General features: G+C 33.6%; 1 protein-coding gene across 2 annotated transcripts in view; it reads left to right on the forward strand.

Annotated features, from left to right (window-relative positions):
• Positions 1–12,138, forward strand: part of CAPN7 (calpain 7) — a 32,251-nt gene that overhangs the window by 14,660 nt on the left and 5,453 nt on the right. The window contains exons 10-16 of one of the 2 annotated variants that reach the window (XM_016140249.2): positions 521–667; positions 2,024–2,130; positions 3,041–3,161; positions 7,906–8,050; positions 8,185–8,284; positions 8,564–8,699; positions 9,271–9,346. In XM_016140249.2, coding sequence (XP_015995735.1) covers positions 521–667; positions 2,024–2,130; positions 3,041–3,161; positions 7,906–8,050; positions 8,185–8,284; positions 8,564–8,699; positions 9,271–9,346 — 832 coding nt within the window. The remainder of the gene's footprint in view (positions 1–520; positions 668–2,023; positions 2,131–3,040; positions 3,162–7,905; positions 8,051–8,184; positions 8,285–8,563; positions 8,700–9,270; positions 9,347–12,138) is intronic. The other variant, XM_036218581.1, reaches the window with a different exon arrangement.

A 12,138-nucleotide genomic window follows, 5' to 3' on the forward strand; every position in this document is an offset into this window, starting at 1 on the left:
TCTCTCTCCCTTCCCTACCTTTGAACCTTGAGTAGAATCATTAAGAAATGTTACTTGTATAAACGTTTAAAAACCACGTAGACATTTAAACATTTAGTTGGTTTGTAATATACATAGTACTGTCAATAATGTGTTAATAATTAAAAATTAAAGTCATGACAAATATAAAGGTTTTTTTTTTTAATGGTTTTGGGAAAATTTATGGCAAGTTCCAAAAAGTAATTATTTTAGATATAATGTCTATTTTTAGAATCCCTAATAATTTTGATAGTAGAGTCATAATAACATCCAATGAGTTGGCTCAAGGTTATCACCTGACAGGGAAAATAGCTTGTAAACTCAAATAAATGACATCGTGTAATATTTTTAAATTAATCAGATTCTAGAAATAGGAAACTGTTATTACCTTAATAATAGCATTCCATTCATTTTATCAGTATGAGAGATGGGTTTTTTCTTGATAAAGAAGATTTTAAAATATTTTGTACCACCTAAAAAAATTAATGTTATCTTTCTCCAGGTGATAATTGATGATCAATTACCTGTCGATCATAAAGGAGAATTACTCTGTTCTTATTCTAACAACAAAAGTGAATTATGGGTTTCTCTCATTGAAAAAGCATACATGAAAGTCATGGGAGGATATGATTTCCCAGGATCTAATTCAGTAAGTAATAAGATGATTCAGACACAGACTAACACCAATATGACTATTTTAAATTCGAAAAATTACAGATGATATTTTTGTTTAAAGGAAAATAAAACAGATTATGAACTCCTGAAAAATTCTAATCTTATTACAGGAGTGCATATTTTATAAGATTAGTACATTGCACAGTTAAGTTCTCACTTAATATTTTCCATAGGTTCTACAACTTGAAGCAAAGTTATGTATAATGAAACCAATTTTACTATAGGCTAATTGATATAAATAAAAGTTAAATTCCTGTGGCATCTCATCAGTGTTATAAAGAAACTATGTTATTCAAGGACCTGCCGTATAGATTTGGTATTCAAGAAAGCCTAAAATGTATGTGTCAGCTGTTACGTTGGGGTCAGGATCAATTAAACAATGTTCCTTTCCAAACAAGCCTTTTCAGGTCAGAGGGATGTGTCATATTGTCATCCTTATATATATATTTTTTGATTTGTAAATTCAAGTTCAAGGATTTTTTTGTTTTGTTTTTTAGTTTTTCCCAACCATGACTTAACCTGTAAAATAGAGGTGTCAATTTCCTTTATTGTATAAGTTCAACCAGAAATTAGCATGACCAAATTATGACAATAACCAGCCTATGGCCCTAGAAATGGTATTTAACCTTTCTCAGCATTTTCACTTGTCTGTAATATGAGGATAATACCTACTTTCGGTGTTGTAAAGATTAAATGGTAAAATTAATATATGAAAATCACCATCATTCATACCTGACTAGTTTTCTTATCTAGTGCTCAGCCTCCTTCATTCTTCTGGTTCTTGTAACGCTAGTCAGAGAATGCATAAATCAGAGTTAAATGCAGTAGGATGTTAAAATTTCTTCCCGGTATACATGCTCAATAGCTCTAGCCTTCAGATACTTTTAGTTTAGCTTTCTGATCCATTGCATCTTAATTTACCCAGTGCAGCTCAGGGAGAGAAAGAATGAGAATATATGTAAAACATTAGAAAAATAACTATTATATTGTAAAAACCATTAAATGATGAACTACGTGATAATCATCATTATTAAAGCATTTTTTTCTGTTAAATGTTTTGAGTTTTCATCATAATTTATCTGTGAAACATTCCGTTGTATTCAGGAAAAGCAGCAAAGATTATAAGTAAAAAATAAGCTTGTTCTTAAAATCCAGGTAGGAATTTGAGTTAAATAAGAAATGTATTACTGATAGAAAACAGCTTACTACTTTCTGGTTTATTTCTTTCAAAATCATTATATCAAATCTATGAGATTTAATAGTACCCTGGAGATGTATCTAAGAGCTTGAAAAAAATCATTCACAGTCCTGAAACATGTTTATATTGCAGAATATTGATCTTCATGCACTGACTGGGTGGATACCAGAAAGGATCGCCATGCATTCAGATAGCCAAACTTTCAGTAAGGATAGTTCTTTCAGAATGCTTTATCAAAGGTAAACATTTTCTTCTCTCTCTCTCTCTCTCTCTTTTTTTTGCTTTTTTTGGTTAAAAAAAAAAGTCTTAATTTTATGCCTTATTTAGAATAGATATTGCAGAGGTGGTCATTTTCAGTTATTAGGGTAACTGTTTTATTTTTTAAAGCTTCACTTTATGTACTTACTGCAGCCAACCCTCAGTTATCCTCACTGAAGGATATACAGTTAGTCCAAATTACAGGTAATCTAAAAGACTTGAATCAAGAGTATGCGATATGGGAAAATTATTTTGTACTTTCTTAGTACTTACCAATTTGAGGGAGGTCAGAAAAGAGAAGTCTGAGAACATGAAGAAGATAAATTTAAGCATTAAATAGATAATTTACATATAGTGTGGGAGTGGCTGTTAGCTCCTAGTTCATTTCACAGACTAGGGCAGTGGGTGGATATAGCCACCTTCACTTAAGAAATCATCACTAACATATAGGGACTGGAAAGTTGTCTGTACAATGATACACATTCACTAGAAAACTCAGCAGTTTGATAAAATGATACTGCTTTGGGAGAAGTTTATTTGGCAGTTCACATCTTCATCATTATTTGTAAATCATTTGAAAATTTAGCATTTTCTTCCTTTATTGAAAGGATTCTACCTGAGAACTAAGTTGTCTAAAACTGGGGTGAGGCAGTAATTTATCAGATGTGCTGTAAAATGGAAGTATACCTTTTTTAGTATATGTGCTGCCACAGTGAGCTCAGAAATGTGCTTCTTGTTGAAAGTTCTTCAGAGGGTGTTGGGAATACCTTATTTTAGAAAAAATTTCAGATTATGTGGAAATTTTCATGTAGACTATTAGACTAAAGGAAAGATGGTGCAATCTGAGATTACAACTGCGTTTTCATTCTTTGTCTCTCGGGGTCATTCCAGGTTTCACAAAGGGGATGTCCTCATCACTGCATCAACTGGAATGATGACTGAAGCTGAAGGAGAAAAATGGGGTCTGGTTCCCACACATGCATATGCTGTTTTGGACATTAGAGAGTTCAAGGTTTGCCTTCAATTTTTTTCTCTTATTTTTCCTGTTTGTTAATAAGACATTGCAGGATTCCCAAATGATGTATTAGACTTTTGAATACTGACAAATCAAGATTTAGGTAACATTTTAGAATCATTTTACCTATTTCATTAAACAACTTGACCTGTCTGCCACTGGGAATTATGAAATAAAAAAATGGGAAATGTAATGACATTAACAGCATAAATATTGATTACAGAACGGAAATATATGCTTCTTTCTCTTGTCCATAAAAGTAGCAGAGTTAAGGTGAATACACAGCTGCATGTTGATGTTGGGGGTCAAACTCAACGTTAGGCTCTAGAGCATAGTAGACATTAAGTAAATAGTTGTGAAAGGACCAAAAAATAATAATAAGACACCTATGAATAAGAAACATGCCAATGGGTTTGCAGGTGTTTCTCTTCGTAGCAGCCCTTGCATTCTTTCAGGACTTTCAGACCCTTTTTCTGTGCCCAGATGTTAGAATGGTCGACTTCTATTCCTTCTCAGGTATTGATTATTTTCAACTGAAATAGAGATCTGGTCTATGGATTAGAAAATACAAAGTTTATTAAAGAAGGCCTCCTTTCTCTGATGGTATGGTATATAAGCAGTGTAGTCATTAGAAAGTTTAACTAGCAGTGTCTTTCAGTTTTCCCTGCTTTAACTTCTAGATAAAAGTAGCAATCAACAATAACAGGGCACCAGTGTGTATTAGACTGATTTCCTTATGTGGCACATGGAATTGTATGAATTATAAAGGCAGCAGGGACCTGCTGCAACATTTAAAAATTTATAATCTCAAGGCTTTCTAAATCAGCCAGTCATTGTTGCACCCTTCCCTTGCCATACTATATAGAATTGTGTCTTTCTTTAAAAGTGGCATAAAAATCGACTACTTCAAGCAAAAAATAAAAATTTATGTGAAATTGAATAAGCTGAGGTTTGTTTGTTTTATAATTTGCCATAAACAATTAAAACATTAAGAATAACTTGCTATCATTTAGTAATATATATACATAATTTTATTATTAGAACATTCTTTAAGGTAGGTATTAATAGGTGATCAATAGTGAAGTAGTAGCAAAAGATTTAAATTTAGATAGTCAATATGAAAATAAGCTTGAATTTGAGGAAAATTTCTGTGAATATTATTTATTTTGAATAATAGGACTTCTCTTTTTTCAGAGAAAACTAGACAGATTACATGTTTATGAGAAAAATAGGCACCTGTGGTTTGACTTGAAACCAAAACATTAAAAAATTGCTGAATGCCAACAAAGTAAGAATTTTAAATAACCTTTTTAGTGAAAAATCAGCATTATTCACACAGTATGAATTCCACATGGCAATTGTTCTATTAAGAGTAAGGCATTTTAGAACACGTGTAGATAGAGTGAACTGTGGCCTGGTGACAGGTTTTTCACTGTGATAATGCTCATGATCGCTCTAATTCCGTGAAAGTTACCCAACTTGAGCAGACATCTCATACTGTGGAATCGGCCCCAATTTCCTTTTGTTTCCATGTACTCTTTGTAGTCACGGTTGATCTCTGCCTAAAGACTTCTTCATGTTTGTTAAAATTTATGGGGCTTTTCTTCATTATTTCTGATTGAGTAAATATTTGAAAAGTTTTCCGGGTTCATCGTTTTTGTGGGGGGCTTTTTGTTGTTGTTGTTTTGTCTATTTTGAGATACTTCTTTAGTTCTGACTTCTATTTAAAAATATTTCCATATTTATCTCAGTCAGGCATTTATCTCCAGAACCTCTTTTGTGGAGATAGGCCTCTTCTGTAACTAAATCTACTCGCAGTCATCTGTCATTCATCACATTCTTCTCTTAGTAAGAAAGATTTTCTTATCTTGAGTGAAAATACTGTCCTTTTTGACTGCCTCTAACCTTTTGCATATTCTAAGATCTTCATTTTAATCTCAGCAATCCTCCTATTTTTATTTTTATTTTTTTGTCTCCTCTTAAGTGATGTTCTATAGTCTACTGTGAAAGTACATCTCAGTTTCAAGCTGCTGTCTCTAAGTCCAGACATATCTTACCAGTGGATTTTTGAAACTATCCAAGGCTTTTCCTTTACTACCACTTGGAAATAACTTTGAAAGTAGGATGTTTTATTATAAACCAGATTCTTTTTTTCATTTTTTAGCCTTTCTTCCCACTTCCAACACCCTCTGAATTGCTGGTTCTCTACCCAAACAAAACCTACAGCCATTTCTTAGTGTCCTTGAATGTCAGTGATGCCTGGGACCTGCCTCTGAAAAGTTTAGTAGTAATTTCCTCACTTTATATATTTTTTCACATTTTTATATTTTATTAAGGTTTTCTTTTCTCTGATATATAATTAATAATTGTAAAAAAAAAAAATAGACATTTGAACCAGAGAGGAGGGGAAAGTTAGGTGGGCTTAGGGGGGTCAAATATGTGGTGACAGAAAGAAATCTAACTATGGAAGGTGAACATACAGTGTAAATATACACATGCCTTACTGTTAAAATGTACAGCTGAAACTTATTAGATTTCGTTAACCACTGTCACCGTAAAATAAATTAATATTTTAAAAATTAAACACTTGAAAACAATCTGTTTTTAAGGTACAAAATTAATGTAATGTAGATGTTAGTTTAATATCAATAAATTGTTCAGTCCTTTCTGCTCTTAAGTAAGTTTTGTCTGTTTGATTCAATAGTTCTATAGCAAATATTTTCATAATAATTGTTTTTCCAAGAATGGTTCCTTGCAGTCCTGGCAACTTTAGCTCTTTACACCAGCGACATTTGAACTAAACTTGGGCTTACTGTTAATGACTAGTATGGTTGCTGTTCAGATGTTCTTATTTATGCTTCTTTACTTTTTTGTTATGTCTTTTGTAATAGTTTTGTTGGCCTTTATCCTTCAAAGTGGTTCCAAAATCTTCAACCATTTTACATCCCACTTCCAGTTTGAAATTTTTGAAAGTGTACTATTGCTCATGGTTTTCTTTTTTTTTTTATTTTACTTTATTTTATTATTAGTTTCAAGTATACAGTACGTTGGTTAGACATTTAAATAGTGTTTGAAATGGTCCTTCCCCAATTATCACCCCTCTGCCTCTACACATGGCCATTACATTACTGCTGACTGCATTCCATACGCCATCCTCCCCATCCCAGTAACCATCTATCAACTAATTTGTACTTTAATCCTTCACTCCTTTATATTTCTTCTTTTAAAAGTGATGGAGTCCTGAAATAAGGCAGAATTCCTGCTCATGTAGAACTGGGTTTTATGAAAAGAAAGGAACTAGAATTCAGTGTGTTGGCCGATGTGTGGCAGGGGCAGGAGTGAGGCACAAATGGTGTAGAAGAAATTGAGAAAAGAAATTGGATTAATGAAGATTCTAGAGAATATAGCCCAAGATAAATGAGTCTTGCTCATGTCTAGAAATCACATTACCCCAGGCCAAGATTTGCCACATTTAAAATAGCAGAATTTGTTTTTTCAAAGTCCCCAGAGAAAAAATATGATTTTCTAAGTTGATGACTTGAAATAAGACAGATACTCTTGGATTTGCAAGATCTTTTGTTTTTCCGAATCAAAGTAATCAATTCTGTAGACATACCCAGTATTTATTGAGCACTTACCATAAGCATAATGCTCTGTTCCATAAACTTAATGGAGACTTCTGAAAAAGGATAATACTGTTACTGGCTCAAGGAGTTTACCATCTCATTGGAAAGACAAGACTCCTACATTTGCACTAGTAGGAAACACTATAAGACAGGATATTATTTTTTTTAAGTTAATGTAATAGAATTGTTAGTACTATAAACGTTAGAGGTCATTATTAAAAGATGAAAATTATTGAGTGCTACATATTTTGCATGTGTTACTTTATTTAATCTTCACAACCATCTTTTAGGAGACATAATCATCATTTTATTACATATGAATAAACAAATACTCAAAGAGGGTAAATGACCAAAGCAGGTGCCCATAAAGCTGATAAATAGTAGAGCTGGAATTTGGTTCTATTTCATTCTGTCTCCAAAGTCTGTGTTCTTTTTTCTTCACTACTCCAGAGTGACAGTCAATGGAGGAAGAAACTAAAGAAGATCTGAAAGGAAGGGTAGTTAAAAGGGATCATCGAGGGCCTTCCAGGAAAGGGAAAGAACATGAGCAAATGCCTTTAGAGCTGAAATTGAGTAAGGATTATTTGTGGGGTTGTCAGAGAAAAGACTAGGCTAGAGCCAAAGATACATGGGATGTGAGTACTGGAAATTGGTGAGGCCAGAGTAGAGTAGGCTCTGAAAGGACAGGAAATAACCGATGTTCTAAGTCATCCTGATAGGACTCCCTTCATTGACGGAAATGTTCTCTATCTTTGCTGTGCAATGCATTAGCTACGAGCTTCACATGGTCCTTGAACACTTGAAATGTGGCTAATGTAACTGAGGAACTGCTTTTTGAATTTTTTTTTAATTTTATTTTAAATAACTACATGTAGTTTAGTGACTACCATATGGACAGCATAGCTGTAGGGATAGATAGCCATTTACCGTTTTGATGAGATATATGACATAGCAAAAGTGTTCATTAAAGAATATTAATTTTAAATCGATTTGGAGGGAACAGAATTGATAATTGATAAGTATTCAGAATACATCCTTCCTTAGAGAATGATATAACGAATAAAAATATGTTTTACAACTTTGATGTCTCATTTTTTGTGTTTTTTTTTAAATAGGGGCTGCGATTTATCCAGTTGAAAAATCCATGGAGCCATTTACGTTGGAAAGGAAGGTATAGTGAAAATGATGTAAAAAACTGGACCCCAGAGTTACAGAAATATTTAAACTTTGATCCTCGAACAGCTCAAAAAATAGACAATGGTAAATATATCTTTTTGTAATTTTAATACCATTTGACCTTTAAATACATGCTTTAACAATGTGAAATGTGTTTAACTGACTTGTTATTCATCATTAAGATACTTTTTAGATTAACAAAGACACCTAATTTTCAGGAATATTTTGGATTTCGTGGGACGATCTCTGCCAGTATTATGATGTGATTTATTTGAGTTGGAATCCAGGTCTTTTTAAAGAATCAACATGTATTCACAGGTAACTTTTTGCACATTTAAGGGTATGCTTTATAGTAGTTTCCACTTTTTTAATTTAAAATGGAATGATTAATTTAGGAAGACTAGTATTCTGTTGTCATGCCCATGGTTGACTATCATGTAATAGTTACTTCCTTTAAATTCTGCTTGGTTATGCCAAAAATGTAAGAACAGAAAAATCTGATAATTATATCTGAAACACAAAACTTTTTGAAAAGTAATATATTTTAGCTCTATGGGAATTTTAATTACTACCTTCTTTGTTGACTTTATATTTTAGTACTTGGGATGCTAAGCAAGGACCTGTGAAAGATGCCTATAGCCTGGCCAACAACCCCCAGTACAAATTGGAGGTGCAGTGTCCACAAGGGGGCGCTGCGGTCTGGGTTTTGCTTAGTAGACACATAACAGACAAGGTACTGATGCCCTTCTTAAGATGTTCCATACAGAAATTCTTTGAAATGTAATTAGACTGTTGCGAATGAGATATGTAATTTGATCACCAGCCTGTTCGATTTATATAGGTGGCTTGAAAACTATTTTCTTAGATAAATGTATATTTCTCTCTAAGGAAATTTATCATTTATATCATACACTTAGAAGTCTTATTCAAAAATCATCCCTGAAGTAAAACAAGGAGTTTATGCTTTTTAGTGAGGGTTTTCATGTTGCTACATATCTCCTTTAGGTCTTAAGAATATTAACATTAAGATATGGTGAACAGGTTTTAGAAATTTTGAACCATGAGGCCTGATTCTGTAATGGGTGATGATAATTTTAATAGCTTCAGAGTCTTCTTTTAATATATTTGTTCATACAGTATGGTCAGTATATTGAAATGACAGTTTAATTCATGAAACCAATGTTTTTAATTGCACTAAATAGCTGAAATAAATGCTCTAAAAATTAGAATTATTCTTTTTTTTATCCACTTAAGAGCATTTTGAGCCCATCTTTCTAACCACTTTGGATTCTTTGTGCTTTTAGGATGATTTTGCAAATAATCGAGAATTTATCACAATGGTTGTATACAAGACTGATGGGAAAAAAGTATATTACCCAGGTATGTTTAGAAGGTAAACATTGAAACAGTCATTAAAGTTTTGATTACATGATTAAGTTGAAAATGGCAAATTTTATGTAGATAATATGTATAAATTAATTATGCTAGACTAATAGAAACCACTCAAACAGGTGGGTGGGTATTTATGCTGCTGTGTGTTTTGATTTGTTTTTAATAGAGACCTCAGGAATTTTGGATTTCTCCATTCTTACACATTGCTGTTTTATTTCTGAAACTTATATCTTTTCCTCTGATTGAAAAGTCTATGGTTTTTCATGGATTCTTGGATAAAATCCAAGTTCTTCACTATGGTGTATGAGGCTTTTTATATTCGGGCCTTAATACCTTCCTGCCCCTTTTATCTCATGTCCCCCTTTCACAGTACCCTCAGTGAGGTGCTGGCTACTCTTAAACATGTCATGCCCTCATCGCCTCTCTTTCCGCCCAGTTTCTTCTACCAAGAATCCCTCCCCTCCCTGCTGTCTGCCCCCATAGTCTTTTTACCCTGTTCTGCATAATGAACATAGTTAAGATCCAGCTTATATGTTATTCCCTGTGTGATAGCCTTTCTGCCAAAGTGAATCTTCCCTTCTGAGGGCAGCTGAGACATTTAACATATTGAAACCATTTTTGTTTTCACAGTCAAAAAAATTTATATCATTTATTAAATGATAAGAACTATTTATGTTATAGTTGGGGAGACAGATAAGAAGCAAAAAAATAGTAATACATGCTTGTAAAGAAACAAATAGGGTCATGTGTTAGTGACTGGTGGCTTGTTGGATGGGTGACCATACAAGTCTTCATTGAGAGGGATAAGAGGAACTCTGAATGACAAAAATGAATCAGTCATGCAAAGAAATAGAACAGCAAGTGCAAGGACTCTAAAATGAGAAAAAGATTGGGGTTTCTTTTTGGAACAGGAAAAAAGCCAGTAGGCCTGGGGAGGTGTGGTATCAGAAGAGGTCAGAAAGGTATGCAGGCTCAGAAGCTCACACGAGGTTCTGTATGCCACACGAAAGGGTTTGGATGTGGTTCTAAGTGTGATGGGAAATCTTTGGAGAGTCTGAATTAGGAAAATGACATCTAATTTTTTTTTTTTTTTGAGAAGATTCTTAGTGGAACATATTAGAGGGGCAAAAAATGAAAGAGAAATCAGTAGATGATTTTGGGGAAGTGATGGTGGTTTGAACTTCAAGTAGAGGAAAGGAGTAGATAGAGTTTCAGTAGGATTTACAGGACCTGAGTTGACGTAGGGGGCAAAGACTTATCAACGGTTTGGATGTGAGTCCTATTATTTTGGCTTGAGCAATAGAAAGGTGTAACATTTACTGAGATGGCTAAGTGTTGGTGGGTGGGGAGGAGCAGTTAATTTTTGGTTTTAGTAAATTTGATACCCTATTAGATGCCAAGTAGGCGATTCTGGGATAAGGTTAGGAGCATAGGTGTAGATTTAGGAGTAAGGGGCATATAGATGGCATTTGAAGATAGCTCTATATAAATCACTTATGGAAAAAAAAATCATCTATGGAGAGAGAGTTGTAGGTATGGAGATGAACACCCCAGACCTGACCCATAAACTCTGACATCCTAAGGTTAAGCAAAGGAAAAGTTACCATAAAAGAATTTGAACAGAGTACCTGATGAAATACAGCGTAACATTTCACATAACCTAGGAGAAGAAAGGAAAGAATGTACAACTGTATTGATTGCTATTTTAGAGGTTGATTAAGATTAGGTTAGAGGAGAGACTATTGGACTTAGCATCCTAGCAGTCATTGTTGACCTTGACAGGAACAGAGTTGGAGGCAGGACAGACTAGAAGGCCAACTGGAGTGGTTTAAGAAGAGACTGTGAAGGAAGGAAGCAATTATTTACAGTTCTTTCAAGAAGGCTGTGCAAAGAAATGGGCAATGTTGGGGGAGCTGGAATGAAAAGTGATTTTGTTGAGTTTTGCTTTATCCTAGGAAAATATGGCATTCCTCCCCATTATACTGTGTTGAAGACATGTAATTGATTCTCAGTAGGCAGTATCTCTAGATATTCTGGAACGGGCATGGCACATAGTAGATCCAATGATACATGTTGGGTTAAACGAGCCAAATTTTCCGTTTTTGCACATTGGTCATCGTACAACCAAAAAAAGCACAGATGTTGTGACTATATTCCTAGCATCAAGGCATTACGTAGCTTTTGAATTTTAAATATTTGTTACTCTTTTTACTTGGATTTTTTGAAAACGGTACTCCCTGTTTAACAGTGATTTTTGCCTTTGTAAGGTACTTTCTAGTTTGTAGTTTTATTTTCATCATAGACCTCTGAGGTAAATGGAACAGGCCTTATTGTTCCTCATTTGACAGAAGAGTAAACTGAGACATAGAAAGGTTAAAAACCTTGTCCAAGATCATAGATGTGCCCATTCTTTTTCTCTTCGCACTAGATTATACAACTCTAAGCATTAGAGACGTTATTATCTGTTTGAGATACTAAAATTTTAGCGTTTCTAATAGATCACATTGTAAATAATTAGTATTCTTAAATAAGCCAAGTGATATAGCATTGATCTTAAATGACATATGGTAATTAAAATGCATGAAATGATTTTATTATGTCAGCTTCAATGAGAATAACAAAGTATATATCAGGCAGCATTGTTTGTGAAAGCAAAATATTGGAAATAATCTGAATATCCAGATTGTAAGGATAACTAGATGAGGGTATAGATAAAATGTGTTGTAGTTATACAATAGAATATGAAATAGGCAATTTTAAAAGGAATAAACCAATGGCTG

This window comes from Rousettus aegyptiacus, unplaced genomic scaffold (assembly GCF_014176215.1).
Source record: "Rousettus aegyptiacus isolate mRouAeg1 unplaced genomic scaffold, mRouAeg1.p scaffold_m13_p_4, whole genome shotgun sequence".
NCBI lineage: Eukaryota > Metazoa > Chordata > Mammalia > Chiroptera > Pteropodidae > Rousettus > Rousettus aegyptiacus.